This window comes from Salmo salar, chromosome 26 (assembly GCF_965601325.2).
Source record: "Salmo salar chromosome 26, fSalSal1, whole genome shotgun sequence".
In the NCBI taxonomy this organism is placed as follows: Eukaryota; Metazoa; Chordata; class Actinopteri; order Salmoniformes; family Salmonidae; genus Salmo; species Salmo salar.
Genome location: NC_138316.1, coordinates 54,923,331 through 54,947,695, shown reverse-complemented (window position 1 = coordinate 54,947,695; position 24,365 = coordinate 54,923,331). Strand labels below are relative to the sequence as shown.

General features: G+C 45.7%; 1 protein-coding gene across 2 annotated transcripts; it reads right to left on the bottom strand.

The window, feature by feature from the left end:
- Window positions 1–40: 40 nt before the first annotated feature.
- terf2 (telomeric repeat binding factor 2) lies at window positions 41–22,593 on the bottom strand. 2 transcript variants are annotated; one of them, XM_045709075.2, is made up of 13 exons: window positions 22,158–22,527; window positions 19,137–19,232; window positions 18,775–18,905; window positions 17,660–17,746; window positions 16,763–16,903; window positions 12,649–12,782; window positions 11,148–11,357; window positions 9,534–9,777; window positions 9,175–9,305; window positions 7,318–7,683; window positions 5,463–5,545; window positions 5,340–5,383; window positions 41–537 (listed from the first exon to the last, which is right to left on the bottom strand). In XM_045709075.2, exons 1-13 carry the CDS (start codon window positions 22,318–22,320, stop codon window positions 379–381), a joined length of 1,989 nt encoding a protein of 662 aa, XP_045565031.2. In that variant the 5' UTR covers window positions 22,321–22,527; the 3' UTR covers window positions 41–378. The 2 variants fall into 2 exon arrangements, with proteins under 2 accessions (XP_045565031.2, XP_082825993.1); XM_082969867.1 differs by lacking the exon at window positions 19,137–19,232 and having other exon boundaries at window positions 22,158–22,593.
- Between the last annotated feature and the right edge of the window lie 1,772 nt (window positions 22,594–24,365).

The following is a 24,365-nucleotide window of genomic DNA, read 5'->3' as shown; positions in this document are numbered from 1 at the left end:
CTTTACTGTAAACTAAATGCAGTAAGCTTGCCAGACACTATAAAGAGAAGTCTTTTATTCTACCAAGAAAGACAAGTGATAAAATACTTCTATAAACACGTTTTTTAAAAAATGGCAGAATCAACATTTAGCTTAGTCCAAAGGCCCTCTGACCATCTTTAGCTTCCTGTCCTCATTGTTGACAGATGTGCGGCGGGCAAATAATTATCTTTTGTGGGGAAAAAAACGTTAAAGTCTACATCCATTCTCACAACTGGATAATGTCATCGTTCTCTTGCGTAGCTCAGAGGCCCTCCAGCGTCAAATTCGTTACTGCACCCCCATAGCGAAACGGAGCATTTCTTATTGGACAAGTTAGTCCCTGCCAGTTTGGTGGCCTCAGACCATCTTGAGTTTTTTCATGGTTCTCCACCGATCCTTGATGTTCACGGCGGTTCGGCCCGAAAAGGGGAAAGAGGACTTTACTCTGGACCAGTTCCCCTCTCCGTAGCGCTTCACTCCCTCCTTCACCCACTCGGTCTCCTCTGCTGTCCACATCTACAGGAGGGCCACAACAGAACACTCAGGGTATAGTAAAACACACTGAAGGGGACAACACTTAGGGTTAACAGTGTGTATACTATGTAGGGGACAACACTTAGGGTTAACAGTGTGTATACTATGTAGGGGACAACACTTAGGGTTAACAGTGTGTATACTATGTAGGGGTCAACACTTAGGGTTAACAGTGTGTATACTATGTAGGGGTCAACACTTAGGGTTAACAGTGTGTATACCATGTAGGGGACAACACTTAGGGTTAACAGTGTGTATACCATGTAGGGGACAACACTTAGGGTTAACCGTGTGTATACCATGTAGGGGTCAACACTTAGGGTTAACCGTGTGTATACTATGTAGGGGTCAACACTTAGGGTTAACAGTGTGTATACTATGTAGGGGTCAACACTTAGGGTTAACAGTGTGTATACTATGTAGGGGTCAACACTTAGGGTTAACAGTGTGTATACTATGTAGGGGTCAACACTTAGGGTTAACAGTGTGTATACCATGTAGGGGTTAACCGTGTGTATACTATGTAGGGGTTAACAGTGTGTATACTATGTAGGGGACAACACTTAGGGTTAACAGTATGTATACTATGTAGGGGTCAACACTTAGGGTTAACAGTGTGTATACTATGTAGGGGTCAACACTTAGGGTTAACAGTGTGTATACCATGTAGGGGACAACACTTAGGGTTAACAGTGTGTATACCATGTAGGGGACAACACTTAGGGTTAACAGTGTGTATACCATGTAGGGGACAACACTTAGGGTTAACCGTGTGTATACTATGTAGGGGTTAACCGTGTGTATACTATGTAGGGGTCAACACTTAGGGTTAACCGTGTGTATACTATGTAGGGGTCAACACTTAGGGTTAACAGTGTGTATACTATGTAGGGGACAACACTTAGTATACACAGTATACACACTTAACCCTAAGTGTTGTCCCCTACATAGTATACACATTATTAACCCTAAATGTTGTCCCCTACATAGTATACACACTGTTAACCCTATGTAGGGGACAACACTTAGGGTTAACAGTGCGTATACTATGTAGGGGTTAACAGTGCGTATACTATGTAGGGGACAACACTTGGGGTTAACAGTGTGTATACTATGTAGGGGTTAACAGTGTGTATACTATGTAGGGGACAACACTTAGGGTTAACAGTGTGTACACTATGTAGGGGACAACACTTAGGGTTAACATATGTAGAGGTTTCCCGGAAACAGATTAAGCCTAGTCCTGATTCTCCATTTATCTTGCATTTTAGTCCAGGACTTGGCTTTATCTGTGTCTGGGAAACAGCCCCTAAGTCACCATTTAAAAACCAACATTGCATTCGGAAAGTATTCAGACCCCTTGACTTTTCCCACATTTTGTTACATTACAGCCTTACTCTAAAATTGATTAAATAGTTCCCCCCCCCTCAATCTACACACGATACCTCATAATAACAAAGCCAAAAGTTTTATTTTTTGCAAATGTACAGTACTGTTCATAAGTTTGGGGTCACTTAGAAATGTCCTTGTTTTTGAAAGAAAACACGTTTGTTCATTAAAATAACATCAAATTGATCAGAAATACAATGTGGACATTGTTAATGTTGTAAATGACTATTGTAGCTGGGAACAGGTGATTTTTTTATGGAATATCTATATCTACATCGGCGTACAGAGGCCCATTATCAGCAACCATCACTCCTGTGTTCCAATGGCACGTTGTGTTAGATAATCCAAGTTTATAATTTTAAAAAGGCTAATTGATCATTAGAAAACCCTTTTGCAATTATGTTAACACAGCTGAAAACTGCTGTTCTGATTAAAGAAGCAATAAAACTGGCCTTCTTTAGACTAGTTGAGTATCTGGAGCATCAGGATTTGTGGGTTTGCTTCACATGGAATGCTTTTCCAACAGTTTTGAAGGAGTTCCCACATATGCTGAGCACTTGTTGGCTGCTTTTCCTTCACTCTGCGGTCCAACTCATCCCAAACCATCTCAATTGGGTTGAGGCCAGGTCATCTGATGTAGCACTCCATCACTCTCCTTCTTGGTCAAATAGCCCTTACACAGCCTGGAGGTGTGTTGGGTCATTGTCCTGTTGAAAGAGAAATTATAGTCCCACTAAGCGCAAACCAGATGAGATGGCGTATCGCTGCAGAATGCTGTGGTAGCCATGCTGGTTAAGTGTGCCTTGAATTCTAAATAAATCACTGACAGTGTCACCAGCAAAGCACCAAAACACCACCTCCTCCATGCTTCACGGTGGGAACAACACATGCGAAGATCATCCGTTCACCTACTCTGCGTCTCACAAAGACACGTCGGTGGAAACAAAAATCTCAATTTTGACTCATCAGACCAAAGGACAGATTTCCACCGGTCTAATGTCCATTGCTTGTGTTTCTTGGCCCAAGCAAGTCTCTTCTAATTGGTTTTCCTTTAGTAGTGGTTTCTTTGCAGCAATTTGACCACGAAGGCCTGATTCACGCAGTCTCCTCTGAACAGTTGATGTTGAGATGTGTCTGTTACTTGAACTCTGTGAAGCATTTATTCGGGCTGCAATTTCTGAGGCTGGTAACTAATGAACTTATCCTCTGCAGCAGAGGTAACTCTGGGTCTTCCTTTCCTGTGGTGGTCCTCATGAGAGCCAGTTTCATCATAGCTCTTGATTGTTTTTGCGACTGCACTTGAAGAAACTTGAAATGTTCCGTATTGACTAGCCTTCGTGTCTTAAAGTAATGATGGACTGTTGTTTCTCTTTCCTTATTTGAGCTGTTCTTGCCATAACATGGACTTGGTCTTTTACCAAATAGGGCTATCTTCTGTATACCACCCGTACCTTGTCACAACACAACTGATTGGCTCAAACGCACTAAGGAACAAAATTACACAAATTAACAAGGCACACCTGTCATTTGAAATGCAATCCAGGTGACTACCTCATGAAGCTGGTTGAGAGAATGCCAAGAGGTCATCAAGACAGAGGGTGGCTATTTGAAGAATCTCAAATATATTATGATTTGTTTAATACTTTTTTGACGACTACATGATTCCATATGTGTTATTTCATAGTTTTGAGGTCTTCACTATTATTCTACAATGTAGAAAATAGTAAAAAATAAAGAAAAATCCTGGAATGAGTAGGTGTGTCCAAACTTCTGACTGGTACTGTATGTAAAGGTGTTTTTTTACTATGCAAAAATTTCAAAAAACCTGTTTTCGCTTTGTCATTCTGGGGTATTGTGTATAGATTGATGAAGGAAAAAATGAATTAATACATTCGTTGAATCAATTTTAGAATAAGGCTGTAACATAACAAAATGTGGATAAAGGGAAGGGGTCTGAAAATCCATGTTCTGCCTCCTCCAGTAGTACTGGTGTCTCCAGAACCTAAACTCACCCTCTTCCTGTCTCCTCCAGTAGTACTGGTGTCTCCAGAACCTAAACTCACCCTCTTCCTGTCTCCTCCAGTCGTACTGGTTCTGTTACTGTCTCAAGACCCTAAACTCACCCTCTTCCTGCCTCCTCCAGTAGTACTGGTGTCTCCAGAACCTAAACTCTTCCTGTCTCCTCCAGTAGTACTGGTGTCTCCAGAACCTAAACTCTTCCTGTCTCCTCCAGTAGTACTGGTGTCTCCAGAAACTAAACTCTTCCTGTCTCCTCCAGTAGTACTGGTGTCTCCAGAACCTAAACTCTTCCTGCCTCCTCCAGTAGTACTGGTGTCTCCAGAAACTAAACTCTTCCTGCCTCCTCCAGTCGTACTGGTTCTGTTACTGTCTCAAGACCCTAAACTCACCCTCTTCGTGTCTCCTCCAGTAGTACTGGTGTCTCCAGAACCTAAACTCACCCTCTTCCTGTCTCCTCCAGTAGTACTGGTTCTGTTACTGTCTCAAGACCCTAAACTCACCCTCTTCCTGCCTCCTCCAGTAGTACTGGTGTCTCCAGAACCTAAACTCTTCCTGTCTCCTCCAGTAGTACTGGTGTCTCCAGAACCTAAACTCACCCTCTTCCTGTCTCCTCCAGTAGTACTGGTGTCTCCAGAACCTAAACTCACCCTCTTCCTGTCTCCTCCAGTAGTACTGGTGTCTCCAGAACCTAAACTCACCCTCTTCCTGTCTCCTCCAGTAGTACTGGTGTCTCCAGAACCTAAACTCACCCTCTTCCTGTCTCCTCCAGTAGTACTGGTGTCTCCAGAACCTAAACTCTTCCTGTCTCCTCCAGTAGTACTGGTGTCTTCAGAACCTAAACTCTTCCTGTCTCCTCCAGTAGTACTGGTGTCTCCAGAACCTAAACTCACCCTCTTCCTGTCTCCTCCAGTAGTACTGGTGTCTCCAGAACCTAAACTCTTCCTGTCTCCTCCAGTAGTACTGGTGTCTTCAGAAACTAAACTCTTCCTGCCTCCTCCAGTCGTACTGGTTCTGTTACTGTCTCAAGACCCTAAACTCACCCTCTTCCTGCCTCCTCCAGTAGTACTGGTGTCTCCAGAACCTAAACTCTTCCTGTCTCCTCCAGTAGTACTGGTGTCTTCAGAACCTAAACTCTTCCTGTCTCCTCCAGTAGTACTGGTGTCTCCAGAACCTAAACTCTTCCTGTCTCCTCCAGTAGTACTGGTGTCTCCAGAAACTAAACTCTTCCTGTCTCCTCCAGTAGTACTGGTGTCTCCAGAAACTAAACTCTTCCTGCCTCCTCCAGTCGTACTGGTTCTGTTACTGTCTCAAGACCCTAAACTCACCCTCTTCCTGTCTCCTCCAGTAGTACTGGTGTCTCCAGAACCTAAACTCACCCTCTTCCTGCCTCCTCCAGTCGTACTGGTGTTGTCCTCTGAACCTAAACAAAGACAGATGTTAGAACTCGATAGTAAATCACTATATAGTTTTGAATCCTAATTGTTGCTCATCATATTTACTGTCTTTGTGAGGGTAGTCAAATAAATCCTCTTCGTCACTCCACCTATCCTTGGATTCCTTGGCAACACTGAATAGCTGCTTCCTGCAGATGACAGCACCATTATAAAGAGAAGAAGTCAATCAGCTGTGATCCTCAACAACATCCTCTATGGCTGAAATACATAACCGTACAGTTGAAGTCAGAATTTTACGTACATTTAGGTTGGAGTCATTAAAAACGTGTTTTTCATCCACTCCACAAATTTCTTGTTAACAAACTATAGTTTTGGCAAGTCGGTTAGGACATCTACTTTGTGCATGACACAAGTCATTTTTTCCAACAATTGGATTACAGACAGATAATTTCACTTATAATTCACTGTATCACAATTCCAGTGGGTCAGAAGTTTACATACACTAAGTTGACTGTACCTTTAAACAGCTTGGAAAATTCCAGAAAATTATGTCATGGCTTTAGAAGCTTCTTGATAGGCTGATTGACATCATTTGAGTCAATTGGAGGTGTACCTGTGGATGTCTTTCAAGGCCTACCTTCAAACTCAGTGCCTCTTTGCTTGACATCATGGGACAATCAAAAGAAATTGTAGACTTCCACAAGTCTGGTTCATACTTGGGAGCAATTTCCAAATGCCTGAAGGTACCATGTTCATCTGTACAAACAGTAGTACGCAAGTATAAACACCATGGGACCACGCAGCCGTCATACCGCTCAGGAAGGAGACGTGTTCTGTCTCCTAGAGATGAACGTACTTTGGTGCGAAAAGTGCAAATCAATCCCAGAACAACAGCAAAGGACCTTGTGAAGATGCTGGAGGAAACAGGTACAAAAGTATCTATATCCACAGTAAAACGAGTCCAATATCGACATAACCTGAAAGGCCGCTCAGCAAGGAAGAAGCCACTGCTCCAAAACCGCCATAAAAAAGCCAGACTACGGTTTGCAACTCCACATGGTGACAAAGATCGTACTTTTTGGAGAAATGTCCTCTGGTCTGATGAAACACAAATAGAACTGTTTGGCCATAATGACCATCGTTATGTTTGGAGGAAAAGGGGAGGTACTTGTAAGCCGAAGAACACCTTCCCAACCGTGAAGCACAGGGGTGGCAGCATCATGTTGTGGGGGTGCATTGCTGCAGGAGGGACTGGTGCACTTCACAAAATAGATGGCATCATGAGGTTGGAAAATTATGTGGATATATTGAAGCAGCATCTCAAGACATCAGTCAGGAAGTTAAAGCTTGGTCGCAAATGGGTCTTCCAAATGGACAATGACCCCAAGCATACATCCAAAGTCGTGGCAAAATGGCTTAAGGACAACAAAGTCAAGGTATTGGAGTGGCCATCACAAAGCCCTGACCTCAATCCTATAGTACATTTGTGGGCAGAACTGAAAAAGCGTGTGTGAGCAAGGAGGCCTACAAACCTGACTCAGTTACACCAGCTCTGTCAGGAGGAATGGGCCAAAATTCACCCAACTTATTGTGGGAAGCTTATGGAAGGCTACCCGAAACGTTTGACCCAAGTTAAACAATTTAAAGGCAATGCTACCAAATACTAATTGAGTTTATATGTAAACTTCTTACCCACTGGAAATGTGATGAAAGAAATTAAAGCTGAAATAAATAATTCTCTCTACTATTATTCTGACATTTCACATTCTTAAAATAAAGTGGTGATCCTAACTGACCTAAGACAGGGAATTTTTACCAGGATTAAATATCAGGAATGATGAAAAACAGAGTTTAAATGTATTTGCCTAAGTTGTATGTAAACTTCCGACTTCAACTGTATGTCTCCTACAATCACATCAGAAGGGGGAAGAATTATACTGTAGTATATAGTTGTACATACCACTTCAGATCAGTTCCCTTTTTACTGGTGGAGGCCTTCTGGGGGGTGGGGCTTCTCTGGGGGTTGGGGGTGGAGCCTCTCTGGGGGGTGGAGCTTCTCTGGTAGGTGTGGCTTCTCTGGTGGGTGGGGGTGGGGGCAGAGCTTCTCTGGGGGGTGGGGGCGGAGCCTCTCTGGGGGGTGGGGGCGGAGCCTCTCTGGGGGGTGGGGGCGGAGCCTCTCTGGGGGGTGGGGGCGGAGCCTCTCTGGGGGGTGGGGGCGGAGCCTCTCTGGGGGGTGGAAGTGGATTGGGTGGTGCATTCTCTATGAGCAGGGAGCTCAGGGGTGTCATCCAGAATACACACATCCTCCTCAGGGTCAGACGAGCTCCTGGAGTCAGAGAGAGGTTCGTTAGGGCGCAAGCGTTTCTAATTGGACAAGGTCAGGTCGTCCCTCTCAGTCAACTTCCACTACCCTCGTCAAACTAGTCAACACGTGTCCCTCATTAACAATGTGTTAACCTGTTGGGGATAGGGGGCAGTATTTGCACGGCCGAATAAAACGCGTACCCGATTTGATCTGTTTACTACTCCTGCCCAGTAACTAGAATATGCATATAATTAGTAGATTTGGATAGAAAACACTCCAAAGTTTCTAAAACTGTTTGAATGGTGTCTGTGCGTATAACAGAACTCATATGGCAGTCAAAACCCTGAGACAAATCCTAACAGGAAATGGAAATCTGATGTGCGGAATCACTTCAAACCTTTGCCATTGAAACACACAGGGACTTATTAATAATTTAGCACTTCCTAAGGCTTCCATTAGATGTCAACAGTCTTTACAAAGTGGTTTGAGTCTTCTATGGTAGAAACTGACCCAAAGAGAGGCTTGGGAAGTTGGTCACAGGGGGAGGTTCATTACTACTATGACGCGGGCGCCCATGGGAACCCTTTTGTTCCGAAACGTTTAGTAAGACAATGCAATCATCCGCCTTGAATATTATTGAAGCTCTGGTTGAAAAAGGCCGTAAAGATTTATGTTATACAACGTTTGACATGTTTGAACGAATATATATTTTTTGCACATTCGTGACGACAAGTCCCGCGCGCTTCAGTACATTATGAGTAGCCTTCGGAACGCGCTAACAAGAAGGAGCTATTGGGACATAAATTATTAACTTTTTCGAACCAAACTACATTTGTTGTGGACCTGGGATTCCTGGAAGTGCCTTTTGATGAAGATAATCAAAGGTAAGGGAATATTTACAATAGTATATTTGATTTTAGAAGGTTCCAAGATGGCGCTAACCTGTATCGCCTAGCCTATTTTTCTGAGCATAGCACCTCGTTTATTGCAAAGTGTGATTTCCCAGTAAAGTTATTTTTAAATCTGGCAATGCGGTTGCATTCACGAGATGTTAATCTATAATTCTTTGAATGACAATATTATATTTTAACAATGTTTTCGAATAGTAATTTTGTAAATTGTAGCGCTGATTCACCGGAAGCATTTGAGGGAAAATATTTTCTGAACGTCACGTGCCGATGTAAAATGCTGTTTTTATATATAAATATGAACTTTATCGAACAAAAAAATGCATGTATTGTGTAACATGATGTCCTAGGAGTGTCATCTGATGAAGATTGTCAGTTCGATTCAGGAGAGGTGTATCTATAAAATGGTGTAAAATAGTCATATGTTTGAGAAATTGAAGTTATAGCATTTATGAGGTTTTATATTTCGCGCGACGCGATTCCACTGGCTGTTGACTAGGGTGGAGCGTCCCACGTTTCCCAGACAGGTTAAAGAGATGGTTAAAAGGTGCTGCCATTAACACAGTACAACATGCAGGGACCGTCCTTCTTGTTCTCGACTTACTCTTCGGTTATCTTGCTGGCTCGTCGTTTGCGATACTTCCGTGTGGGCGGGCTGCAGGTGTTGGCGGAGCTTAGTGGGTCCGCCCGGCAGACTGACGTCTGGGCTGACTCCTCCCCGTTGGATACTGATTCCTGAACACCAGGGTTAAAAAAAACGAGGTAATGAATCCTGAACACCAGGGTTAAAAGAGTCAATTCAAGAAGTTTGTTCAAATTCAACCCATGAATGTAACGACTCCAATAAAGCCCTGTTCCTCCTGCTCACCATTATCACCATTATCACCATTATCAATCCACCAAGTGATTAAATGAACAACTCAAAGAACCCCTCAACCCTGCTGCTTCGCTCTCGTCTCTCACCTGGCTGTCTGGCTCCATAACCAGCCTGGCTATGGTATAAGGCCAGCCTCTGCTCTTCCACTGGGGGGCTGCCTCTGGTGCCAGAGGGTCTGCTGGGGTTACCAGGTCTGCCGGGGTTACCAGGTCTGCCGGGGTTACCAGGTCTGCCGGGGTTACCAGGTCTGCAGGGGAAGCCTCCATTGGACTGTCGGAATCTCTCTGGGACCTGGGGACATCCTGCTCCAACACAGCGTCTGAGCCCTGCCTGGGGGTCAAGTCAGATTCAGTTTGATCAAAAAATACAATATCAACAACATTAAAACTACAGACAAACTGGGGAGCAGAACAGTCCATAGAACCAGCCTGGAGAAATCCACTCTGTTTGAGATGACAAGGAGTGTAACGTTAGACTGGTTCCCAGGCAACCATAGGACAGGAAGCAGTAGGGTTAGATATGACTGGTACCCAGGCTACCATAGGACAGGAAGTAGCAGGGTTAGATATGACTGGTACCCAGGCTACCATAGGACAGGAAGCAGCAGGGGAGTGATATGATTGGTTCCCAGGCTACCATAGGACAGGAAGCAGTAGGGTTAGATATGACTGGTACCCAGGCTACCATAGGACAGGAAGCAGCAGGGGAGTGATATGACTGGTACCCAGGCTACCATAGGACAGGAAGCAGCAGGGGAGTGATATGACTGGTTCCCAGGCTACCATAGGACAGGAAGCAGCAGGGGAGTGATATGACTGGTTCCCAGGCTACCATAGGACAGGAAGCAGCAGGGGAGTGATATGACTGGTATCCAGGCTACCATAGGACAGGAAGTAGCAGGGGAGTGATATGACTGGTACCCAGGCTACCATAGGACAGGAAGCAGCAGGGGAGTGATATGACTGGTTCCCAGGCTACCATAGGACAGGAAGTAGCAGGGGAGTGATATGACTGGTACCCAGGCTACCATAGGACAGGAAGTAGCAGGGTTAGATATGATTGGTTCCCAGGCTACCATAGGACAGGAAGCAGTAGGGTTAGATATGACTGGTTCCCAGGCTACCATAGGACAGGAAGCAGCAGGGGAGTGATATGATTGGTTCCCAGGCTACCATAGGACAGGAAGCAGCAGGGGAGTGATATGACTGGTTCCCAGGCTACCATAGGACAGGAAGCAGTAGGGTTAGATATGACTGGTTCCCAGGCTACCATAGGACAGGAAGCAGCAGGGGAGTGATATGATTGGTTCCCAGGCTACCATAGGACAGGAAGCAGTAGGGTTAGATATGACTGGTACCCAGGCTACCATAGGACAGGAAGCAGCAGGGGAGTGATATGATTGGTTCCCAGGCTACCATAGGACAGGAAGCAGCAGGGGAGTGATATGATTGGTTCCCAGGCTACCATAGAACAGGAAGCAGCAGGGGAGTGATATGACTGGTTCCCAGGCTACCATAGGACAGGAAGCAGCAGGGGAGTGATATGACTGGTTCCCAGGCTACCATAGGACAGGAAGCAGTAGGGTTAGATATGACTGGTTCCCAGGCTACCATAGGACAGGAAGCAGCAGGGGAGTGATATGATTGGTTCCCAGGCTACCATAGGACAGGAAGCAGCAGGGGAGTGATATGATTGACAACCTGGGGCTTTCGGAGAGGTGCAGGAGAGGTTCCTCTTGGTCCACAATAGCACTTCCTTTTCCTGCGTTCTCCTCCGTCACCTCCCTTTCCACTTCCTCTTCCAGCTCGGCAAAGGTCATGGGCTCCCTCTGCTCCTCGGCCAGGGCTGTATAAACGGCCATCAGCTGGCTGCGGGTCAGCAAGACACCACCAGGAGGGGGACTGGGAGGACTGGAGGGAGAGAGAGAGAGAGGGAGAGAGTCATGCAGTTTAGACTGGGAGGACTGGAGGGAGAGAGAGAGAGAGAGAGAGAGAGGCAGTTTAGACTACTGGGAGGACTGGAGGGAGAGAGAGAGAGAGAGAGAGGGAGAGAGTCATGCAGTTTAGACTGGGAGGATTGGAGGGAGAGATCAAGGTAGGGTCGTAAATTCATTAGGTCACACCAGAGCAAAATGTTATGCAACGGGGAAAAAAAAAACACACAAAAAAAATTAAAACAAGTCCAGACTCACTGTTTCGGTCAGTTTTATTCCGTTTGGGGCCTAATGAACATGACCCAGGTGTTGCCATGCTAACGAACAGCATCTTTACTGAAAGAAACCACTCATCTTCCAGGGTTTACTGGATAGCAGCCAATACGACGGTAAACATCTGAACATACAGATTGGTGACTACTTAAAGAGAGAGGAATGAAGGCTGTACTTTAATTTTAAAAGTACTCTAATGAAGTTGTCGACCTCAGCGGAGCACCAAAAGTATTGGGAGTTTTGGCAAATTCATCCAACAAGTACAGAGTCAAAAACAACAAACAATGTATCACTGTCCCAATACTGGTGGGGCCCCCTGTATATCCACAAACAGTGGGGGCCCCCCTGTATATCCACAAACCGTGGGGCCCCCCTGTATATCCACACACCGTGGGGGCCCCCTGTATATCCACACACCGTGGGGGCCCCCCTGTATATCCACACACCGTGGGGCCCCCCTGTATATCCACACACCGTGGGGCCCCCCTGTATATCCACACACCGTGGGGCCCCCCTGTATATCCACACACCGTGGGGCCCCCCTGTATATCCACACACTGTGGGCCCCCCCTGTATATCCACACACTGTGGGCCCCCCCTGTATATCCACACACTGTGGGCCCCCCCTGTATATCCACACACTGTGGGCCCCCCCTGTATATCCACACACTGTTGGGCCCCCCCTGTATATCCACACACTGTGGGCCCCCCCTGTATATCCACACACTGTGGGGCCCCCCTGTATATCCACACACTGTGGGGCCCCCCTGTATATCCACACACTGTGGGGCCCCCCTGTATATCCACACACTGTGGGGCCCCCCTGTATATCCACACACTGTGGGGCCCCCCTGTATATCCACACACTGTGGGGCCCTATGACCTTTAGAGTCTAGGCTAGGTAACTTGGAAAGCATGTAGTCACAATCACTAAACTAAAAGTGCTTTCTAAAATACATTTATTTGATTGATTGACATTGGATCAATAAATCTACCTGGGTTTGTGTCTGGATTCCTTCTCCTCTGTTGTTGGTACAAGGTGATCCTCTGGCTGAGGGTCTGAAGGACAGTCTCCTTCCTCTGCATCCTGTCCTGCCCCCTGTCTCTTCACCATCAGCTTTCCGGCAGCCTGGTATTCACACAGACAGACCTCCTCAGTTCAGGATAGGAACAGTGGGTTATAGGGAGACAGATCTCCTCAGTTCAGGATAGGAACAGTGGGTTATAGGGAGACAGATCTCCTCAGTTCAGGATAGGAACAGTGGGTTATAGGGAGACAGATCTCCTCAGTTCAGGATAGGAACAGTGGGTTATAGGGAGACAGATCTCCTCAGTTCAGGATAGGAACAGTGGGTTATAGGGAGACAGATCTCCTCAGTTCAGGATAGGAACAGTGGGTTATAGGGAGACAGATCTCCTCAGTTCAGGATAGGAACAGTGGGTTATAGGGAGACAGATCTCCTCAGTTCAGGATAGGAACAGTGGGTTATAGGGAGACAGATCTCCTCAGTTCAGGATAGGAACAGTGGGTTATAGGGAGACAGATCTCCTCAGTTCAGGATAGGAACAGTGGGTTATAGGGAGACAGATCTCCTCAGTTCAGGATAGGAACAGTGGGTTATAGGGAGACAGATCTCCTCAGTTCAGGATAGGAACAGTGGGTTATAGGGAGACAGATCTCCTCAGTTCAGGATAGGAACAGTGGGTTATAGGGAGACAGATCTCCTCAGTTCAGGATAGGAACAGTGGGTTATAGGGAGACAGATCTCCTCAGTTCAGGATAGGAACAGTGGGTTATAGGGAGACAGATCTCCTCAGTTCAGGATAGGAACAGTGGGTTATAGGGAGACAGATCTCCTCAGTTCAGGATAGGAACAGTGGGTTATAGGGAGACAGATCTCCTCAGTTCAGGATAGGAACAGTGGGTTATAGGGAGACAGATCTCCTCAGTTCAGGATAGGAACAGTGGGTTATAGGGAGACAGATCTCCTCAGTTCAGGATAGGAACAGTGGGTTATAGGGAGACAGATCTCCTCAGTTCAGGATAGGAACAGTGGGTTATAGGGAGACAGATCTATATATAATCTACTTAGAGGCTGTTTCCTTAATGTCCCCTGATTAAAAACACTACACTATATATGGAGAGGGGCGATACTGTTGCTGAGGTAATACACTATATATGGAGAGGGGCGATACTGTTGCTGAGGTAATACACTATATATGGAGAGGGGCGATACTGTTGCTGAGGTAATACACTACATATGGAGAGGGGCGATACTGTTGCTGAGGTAATACACTACATATGGAGAGGGGCGATACTGTTGCTGAGGTAATACACTATATATGGAGAGGGGCGATACTGTTGCTGAGGTAATACACTATATATGGAGAGGGGCGATACTGTTGCTGAGGTAATACACTATATATGGAGAGGGGCGATACTGTTGCTGAGGTAATACACTATATATGGAGAGGGGCGATACTGTTGCTGAGGTAATACACTATATATGGAGAGGGGCGATACTGTTGCTGAGGTAATACACTACATATGGAGAGGGGCGATACTGTTGCTGAGGTAATACACTACATATGGAGAGGGGCGATACTGTTGCTGAGGTAATACACTACATATGGAGAGGGGCGATACTGTTGCTGAGGTAATACACTACATATGGAGAGGGGCGATACTGTTGCTGAGGTAATACACTACATATGGAGAGGGGCGATACTGTTGCTGAGGTAATACACTACATATGGAGAGGGGCGATACTGTTGCTGAGGTAATACACTACATATGGAGAGGGGCGATACTGTTGCTGAGGTAATACACTACATATGGAGAGGGGCGATACTGTTGCTGAGGTAATACACTACATATGGAGAGGGGCGATACTGTTGCTGAGGTAATACACTACATATGGAGAGGGGCGATACTGTTGCTGAGGTAATACACTACATATGGAGAGGGGCGATACTGTTGCTGAGGTAATACACTATATATGGAGAGGGGCGATACTGTTGCTGAGGTAATACACTATATATGGAGAGGGGCGATACTGTTGCTGAGGTAATACACTATATATGGAGAGGGGCGATACTGTTGCTGAGGTAATACACTATATATGGAGAGGGGCGATACTGTTGCTGAGGTAATACACTATATATGGAGAGGGGCGATACTGTTGCTGAGGTAATACACTATATATGGAGAGGGGCGATACTGTTGCTGAGGTAATACACTATATATGGAGAGGGGCGATACTGTTGCTGAGGTAATACACTACATATGGAGAGGGGCGATACTGTTGCTGAGGTAATACACTACATATGGAGAGGGGCGATACTGTTGCTGAGGTAATACACTACATATGGAGAGGGGCGATACTGTTGCTGAGGTAATACACTACATATGGAGAGGGGCGATACTGTTGCTGAGGTAATACACTACATATGGAGAGGGGCGATACTGTTGCTGAGGTAATACACTACATATGGAGAGGGGCGATACTGTTGCTGAGGTAATACACTACATATGGAGAGGGGCGATACTGTTGCTGAGGTAATACACTACATATGGAGAGGGGCGATACTGTTGCTGAGGTAATACACTACATATGGAGAGGGGCGATACTGTTGCTGAGGTAATACACTACATATGGAGAGGGGCGATACTGTTGCTGAGGTAATACACTACATATGGAGAGGGGCGATACTGTTGCTGAGGTAATACACTACATATGGAGAGGGGCGATACTGTTGCTGAGGTAATACACTATATATGGAGAGGGGCGATACTGTTGCTGAGGTAATACACTATATATGGAGAGGGGCGATACTGTTGCTGAGGTAATACACTATATATGGAGAGGGGCGATACTGTTGCTGAGGTAATACACTATATATGGAGAGGGGCGATACTGTTGCTGAGGTAATACACTATATATGGAGAGGGGCGATACTGTTGCTGAGGTAATACACTATATATGGAGAGGGGCGATACTGTTGCTGAGGTAATACACTATATATGGAGAGGGGCGATACTGTTGCTGAGGTAATACACTATATATGGAGAGGGGCGATACTGTTGCTGAGGTAATACACTACATATGGAGAGGGGCGATACTGTTGCTGAGGTAATACACTACATATGGAGAGGGGCGATACTGTTGCTGAGGTAATACACTACATATGGAGAGGGGCGATACTGTTGCTGAGGTAATACACTATATATGGAGAGGGGCGATACTGTTGCTGAGGTAATACACTATATATGGAGAGGGGCGATACTGTTGCTGAGGTAATACACTATATATGGAGAGGGGCGATACTGTTGCTGAGGTAATACACTATATATGGAGAGGGGCGATACTGTTGCTGAGGTAATACACTATATATGGAGAGGGGCGATACTGTTGCTGAGGTAATACACTATATATGGAGAGGGGCGATACTGTTGCTGAGGTAATACACTATATATGGAGAGGGGCGATACTGTTGCTGAGGTAATACACTATATATGGAGAGGGGCGATACTGTTGCTGAGGTAATACACTATATATGGAGAGGGGTGATACTGTTGCTGAGGTAATACACTATATATGGAGAGGGGCGATACTGTTGCTGAGGTAATACACTATATATGGAGAGGGGCGATACTGTTGCTGAGGTAATACACTATATATGGAGAGGGTTAGGGAGCCAGACCATACTGCCAGACTGCTGCTGAGGTAATATAATATATATGGAGAGGGTTAGGGAGCCAGACCATACTGCCAGACTGCTGCTGAGGTAATACACTATATATGGAGAGGGTTAGGGAGCCAGACCATACTGCCAGACTGCTGCTGAGGTAATATAATATATATGGAGAGGGTTAGGGAGCCAGACCATACTGCCAGACTGCTGCTGAGGTAATATAATATATATGGAGAGGGTTAGGGAGCCAGACCATACTGCCAGACTGCTGCTGAGGTAATATAATATATATGGAGAGGGTTAGGGAGCCAGACCATACTGCCAGACTGCTGCTGAGGTAATATAATATATATGGAGAGGGTTAGGGAGCCAGACCATACTGCCAGACTGCTGCTGAGGTAATACCATACGTACCCTGGACAGGAAAGGATGAGAAAAGGGGAACAGGCTCTCGCAGAAGTGAAGCATCTCCTGTTTAAACTGCTGGTAGGTGACCTGCTGCAGGACTGAATGCTCGCTGCTCCTCTTGTTGACCAGACCCAGGAAGATCGCTTTCTGGAAGACGCAGAATAGGGTGCCATGTAGTGCACTATATATAGGGAATAGGGTGCCATGTGGTTCACTATATATAGGGAATAGGGTGTCATGTGGTTCACTATATAGGGAATAGGGTGCCATGTGGTGCACTATATATAGGGAATAGGGTGCCATGTGGTGCACTCTATAGGGAATAGGGTGTCATGTGGTTCACTATATAGGGAATAGGGTGCCATGTGGTGCACTATATAGGGAATAGGGTGCCATGTGGTTCACTATATAGTGAATAGGGTGCCATGTGGTTCACTATATATAGGGAATAGGGTGTCATGTGGTGCACTATATAGGGAATAGGGTGCCATGTGGTTCACTATATATAGGGAATAGGGTGCCATGTGGTGCACTATATAGGGAATAGGGTGCCATGTGGTGCACTATATATAGGGAATAGGGTGTCATGTGGTTCACTATATAGGGAATAGGGTGCCATGTGGTTCACTATATAGGGAATAGGGTGCCATGTGGTGCACTATATAGGGAATAGGGTGCCATGTGGTATAAGACAGATGGGTCTAAATGTCTCTCTGTCCTGTCTCTCAGGTTAAAAGACAGATGGGTCTAAATGTCTCTCTGTCCTGTTTCTCAGGTTAAAAGACAGATGGGTCTAAATGTCTCTGTCCTGTTCCTCAGGTTAAAAGACAGACGGGTCTAAATGTCTCTCAGTCCTGTTCGTATTGTTGCCATCGTTTCTCTAGGAGTTATGAGTTAACTCACCTTTCCAATCATGCTTTTCGGGAAGTATTTCATCAAAGCGTCCTTGGCTTTGTCAAAGGCCTGGTTCTTAATGCACACGATGACCAACTACAGAGAAAAACACATCAAGGTTCACCGTTACAATGACGTCAGAACGCACAACATGGCAAAATACAATCACACCAGAACGAGAAGACGCGGACGGACAATCACACCAGAACGAGAAGACGCGGACGGACAATCACACCAGAACGAGAAGACGCGGACGGACAATCACACCAGAACGAGAATGAGAAGACGTGGACGGACAATCACACCAGAACGAGAAGACGTGAACGGACAATCACACCAGAACGAGAATGAGAAGACGTGAACGGACAATCACACCAGAACGAGAATGAGAAGACATGAACGGACAATCACACCAGAACGAGAATGAGAAGACATGAACGGACAATCACACCAGAACGAGAATGAGAAGACATGAACGGACAATCACACCAGAACGAGAATGAGAAGACGTGAACGGACAATCACACCAGAACGAGAATGAGAAGACGTGAACGGACAATCACACCAGAACGAGAAGGGGAAGGACATGGACGGACAAATAGTTGTACAATTCACTACAACGCACAATAGTGTTGACCACAGTACACAGTGTCATCTTGTAATGTTGGACAGGGCTGACATGAAAACCAGAACCGGGTTTAGGGTTTCAACAGGGGGACCATTCAGGGCTGACATGAAAACCAGAACCGGGTTTAGGGTTTCAACAGGGGGACCATTCAGGGCTGACATGAAAACCAGAACCGGGTTTAGGGTTTCAACAGGGGGACCATTCAGGGCTGACATGAAAACCAGAACCGGGTTTAGGGTTTCAACAGGGGGACCATTCAGGGCTGACATGAAAACCAGAACCGGGTTTAGGGTTTCAACAGGGGGACCATTCAGGGCTGACATGAAAACCAGAACCGGGTTTAGGGTTTCAACAGGGGGACCATTCAGGGCTGACATGAAAACCAGAACCGGGTTTAGGGTTTCAACAGGGGGACCATTCAGGGCTGACATGAAAACCAGAACCGGGTTTAAGGTTTCAACAGGGGGACCATTCAATGATTATACACACATCTCACCATCTCTCTGATAGACTTATGTACTCTCTCCAAGTCTTTCTGGGAAACCGGCAACTCCTCGCGGATGCTATCCAATACGCTCAGAGCAGACTCCAGCGGAGTGAGGTCCTCCTGAGAGTCAAAAGAGACGTCTGTGGATGGCAAGAGAACAACTGTGTCAGTGATCTGAGACTTGATTTCAAAAAGACACAGCTAGCTAGCTAGCTAGCTATAAGGAACAGCAGATTGGGGCACTTGGGGGGTAATTTCAGGCGTCTCCGATTTTCCAACAGGGAATGAATATTAGCTCGTACTGATACATCGATAGTGTTGTTATGTAGCTAGCTAGGAAGTTACTTCGTGTTTAACTCGAAAACTCTCACCGAGTTTGTCGCCATCATTTATCCTGGTGAGGAACTGTATTGCTCTGATCTTCTTGGGCGTGACATCGTTGGCTTCCAACGGCCGAACCAGATGACCTGAAAGAGGATGTTGTTGGATAATGTGTTAGCTAGCGTCTATAGGGGGCGGCAGCGTAGCCTAGCGGTTAGAGCGTTGGACTAGTTAACCGAAAAGTTTGCAAGATCGAATCCCCCGAGCCAACGAGGTACAATTCTGTCGTTCTGCCCCTGAACAAGGCAGTTAACCCACTGTTCCTAGGCTGTTATTGAAAATAAGAATTTGTTCTAAACCGACTTGCCCGGTTAAATAAATAAATTATTAAATGGGGCTAACTCCTTTAGCGCGATGAGGATCGTCTGACAGGGGACGTTTTGTTAAGAGGCCGAGCTCCCTGACACTTGCGCTAAACAGTAACACTCATCGCTCGCCGTGCAGTTCTGGAAACATACGGAAGATATCTTTCAGATCAGTGAGAAATTATTTTCAAAAAACAAAAGGTTAAATTATCGCCAAACCACCAGACTGCTGGACAGCTTCTCCCCACAAACCACCAGACTGCTGAACAGCTTCTATCCACAAACCATCAGACTGCTGAACAGCTTCTACCCCCAAGCCATCAGACTGCTGGACAGCTTCTACCCACAAACCACCAGACTGCTGGACAGCTTCTCCCCACAAACCATCAGACTGCTGGACAGCTTCTCCCCACAAACCATCAGACTGCTGGACAGCTTCTCCCCACAAACCATCAGACTGCTGGACAGCTTCTCCCCACAAACCATCAGACTGCTGGACAACTTCTACCCCCAAACCATCAGACTGCTGGACCTCTTCTACCCCCAAACCATCAGACTGCTGGACAGCTTCTACCCCCAAACCATCAGACTGCTGGACAGCTTCTACCCCCAAGCCATCAGACTGCTGAACAGCTTCTCCCCACAAACCATCAGACTGCTGGACAGCTTCTACCCCCAAACCATCAGACTGCTGGACAGCTTCTACCCCCAAGCCATCAGACTGCTGGACAGCTTCTCCCCACAAACCATCAGACTGCTGGACAGCTTCTCCCCACAAACCATCAGACTGCTGAACAGCTTCTCCCCACAAACCATCAGACTGCTGGACAACTTCTACCCCCAAACCATCAGACTGCTGGACCTCTTCTACCCCCAAACCATCAGACTGCTGGACAGCTTCTACCCCCAAACCATCAGACTGCTGGACAGCTTCTACCCCCAAGCCATCAGACTGCTGAACAGCTTCTCCCCACAAACCATCAGACTGCTGGACAGCTTCTCCCCACAAACCATCAGACTGCTGGACAGCTTCTACCCACAAACCATCAGACTGCTGGACAACTTCTACCCCCAAACCATCAGACTGCTGGACCTCTTCTACCCCCAAACCATCAGACTGCTGGACAGCTTCTACCCCCAAACCATCAGACTGCTGGACAGCTTCTACCCCCAAACCATAACGGGCGGCAGCGTAGCCTAGTGGTTAGAGCGTTGGACTAGTAACCGGAAGGTTGCAAGATCGAATCCCCGAGCTGACAAGGTAAAAATATGTCGTTCTGCCCCTGAACAAGTCAGTTAACCCCACTGTTCCTATGCCGTCATTGAAAATAATAAATTTGTTCTTAACCGACTTGCCTAGTTAAATAAATAAATAATTAAGACTCCTGAACAGCTTCTACCCACAAACCATCAGACTGCTGGACAGCTTCTACCCACAAACCATCAGACTGCTGGACAGCTTCTACCCACAAACCATCAGACTGCTGGACAGCTTCTACCCACAAACCACCAGACTGCTGGACAGCTTCTACCCCCAAACCATCAGACTGCTGAACAGCTTCTATCCACAAACCATCAGACTGCTGGACAGCTTCTACCCCCAAGCCATCAGACTGCTGAACAGCTTCTACCCCCAAACCATCAGACTGCTGGACAGCTTCTACCCCCAAGCCATCAGACTGCTGGACAGCTTCTACCCACAAACCATCAGACTGTTTATTATCTATCCTGATTGGTCACTTTTACCCCTACCTACCTGTACATTGTTATTTTATTGTGTTACTATTTCCTTGTTTTTCCCTCGACATATTTTTTCTTACTTTTTAACTCTGCATTGTTGGGAATGGGCTCCTAAGTAAGCATTTCACATTAAAGTCTACACCATTTGTTTTGATTTAACTAAATGACCTTTTTAAATAAAGGTGAAATAAATACAAATAAGTGATTGTAGCTAACTCAGTTTCCCCAGACTCGGTCCTGGGCAGCGTTCAGTACATAAAAACGCAACAGAACGTTAAAATGAACGAAAACTGTGCTGTACTGAACGACCAATTGAAAAACGGTGAGGGGTTGTGGCTTCAAAAAAATGCACCGCTTGACCTTAAACTGCTTCAAGCCAAACCCGACGGACCAAACAAATCTGTTCAATAACGGTTTTTTTTTGGGGGGGGGGAAACGTATCGTGAAGTACAAAACGCTCTGCACCGTAGCAAACGTTTAAACGAACTGAACGCACCCCTGGGGGGGGATGCGGGTTTTAGTTTTGGTCCTTGAGTTACACATCTGATTCAAATAATAAATAATGAGTTAACTAACTTTATTTTAAAATCAGCTGTGTGGCGCTAACGATAAAAACACAACTGTTCACCATGGATCTTCTAGACTAGTCAAACCAACTGGTTTAGCTACCAGTCAACGTTACCACACAGTTAACTAACCTATCTAACTAGTTAGGTACCACATGGTATACAACAAAAAGGTTTATAAGTATAGCTAGCTAAAAAAACTGGTATAAAACAAAAGGTTTATAAAGCACAGCTAGCTAAACAAACAAAAGGTTTATTAGCATAGCTAGCTAAACAAACTGTTAAACACGGGAGTTAACTTAGCTACCTCAGACAGAGACAGTATAGAAACCCAGTGTTGGGTTGGTGAAGATGCTAACGTTTAGCTAGCTAACTGCATTTGTGAACAACCGTTACTCACATTGAAGGATGTCTCTGATCTGACAGAAATCAGGATACTGTTCATTCCTGAAAGCCTCCAACGCCACAGATATATAATAATCCACCGTCCAACGGTTAACGACACATTCCACATCTGGTCCGCGATCCACACCGGACTCCATGTTTTCCTTTTGCCGCCACATCAACGACGTAAACAAACTGATGTTTAGCTCATCTGCCGCGCTGGTTGGTGTTTAGTCCACCTTCCGTCTGTCCACCTTACGCTCACATCACGCTCACATTACGCACCACGTCAATGACGTAAACCAGCTGACGTATATCTCAACTGCCGCGCTGGTTGGTGTTTAGACCACCTTCCGATTGTCCACTTTACGCTACATTACGCTTACATTACGCACCACGTCAACAACGTAAACAAACTGACGTATATCTCATCTACCGCGCTTGTTGGTGTTCTGTTCACCTTACGCTCACATTACGCTCACAATATGCTCACCTTACGCACCACGTCAATGACGTCATCGCGGTAAACCGATTACCGTCCATTTAGAATAGTGTTTTTTTTTGGTTATTGACTAATTCTAAAGATTTTTATAAAATAATGGATTTTAAGTAAAAAATATATTGCATTTGGGGACAGATTTGTAAAAAATAAAACCTTTTTTTGGTGTAGATAACATTTACCAGACAGAATGAAGAAATGAACGACTAATTCAATTGTTTTGTTTTCATTTTAGTAACATCTTTCATGGTAAATACATGGATCTTATTAACGAAATAAAACATTTAAATACTTAACTTGCTCTAAAATAACTTGACAGAGTCACACTCGTAAAACATGTGTATAATAGCTTCCCCTTCTTTATCACAGAAAATGCATCATTATGTTCTCTAAGTCCATGAATTTAGACAAGTTATTGCAAGGGTATATTTTGAACAAGATTTTAAAGGGAGCAACCAAGCTTTCTTCCATTCAATTTCAGTCGATCTATGAATTCCAGAAGAATTTCCCTCTATGAGGGATCTTGTTCATGGAGTTCAAGTTATCTTAAGAATGTATTACATTTCTTATCCAGCAGGGGGCAACCTTTTAACATTGTGCATCTATCATGACATGTTCTCCAAAGCAAAAAATGCGATTTAATTAAGTCCTGAAGGTATTGGTTTGAATATAGAATTACATCATTACTGTATTTTTACAACTATCGTAGGTTTATACAATTGTAACCCCTTATTTTAGGTACTTACATTTTTTAAACTCAATTCATATGTAGTGATTTGTATTTATTTTTTTACTTTTTGTTTCTTCAGATAAAATATATGCGTAGTGATGTCCTATGTATTTTTTGTGGTATTATAATATATACAATTGATTTAGTGAAGGCGGAGGCACTTGGTCATGGCTAGAAGGGACCCAGCGTTTGTCAAATTAACGTCAGATTTGATTTATTTTAAGCAGGTTAGGAGAACACACTGCAGGTTAGGAGAACACGCCGCAGGTTAGGAGAACACGCCGCAGGTTAGGAGAACACGCCGCAGGTTAGGAGAACACGCCGCAGGTTCAGGTTAGGAGAACACGCTGCAGGTTAGGAGAACACGCCGCAGGTTCAGGTTAGGAGAACACGCTGCAGGTTAGGAGAACACACTGCAGGTTCAGGTTAGGAGAACACGCCGCAGGTTCAGGTTAGGAGAACACGCTGCAGGTTAGGAGAACACACTGCAGGTTCAGGTTAGGAGAACACGCCGCAGGTTCAGGTTAGGAGAACACGCTGCAGGTTAGGAGAACACGCTGCAGGTTAGGAGAACACGCCGCAGGTTAGGAGAACACGCCGCAGGTTAGGAGAACACGCTGCAGGTTAGGAGAACACGCCGCAGGTTCAGGTTAGGAGAACACGCTGCAGGTTAGGAGAACACACTGCAGGTTCAGGTTAGGAGAACACGCTGCAGGTTAGGAGAACACGCTGCAGGTTAGGAGAACACGCTGCAGGTTAGGAGAACACGCTGCAGGTTAGGAGAACACGCTGCAGGTTAGGAGAACACGCTGCAGGTTAGGAGAACACGCTGCAGGTTAGGAGAACACGCCGCAGGTTAGGAGAACACGCCGCAGGTTAGGAGAACACGCCGCAGGTTAGGAGAACACGCTGCAGGTTAGGAGAACACGCTGCAGGTTAGGAGAACACGCTGCAGGTTCAGGTTAGGAGAACACGCTGCAGGTTAGGAGAACACG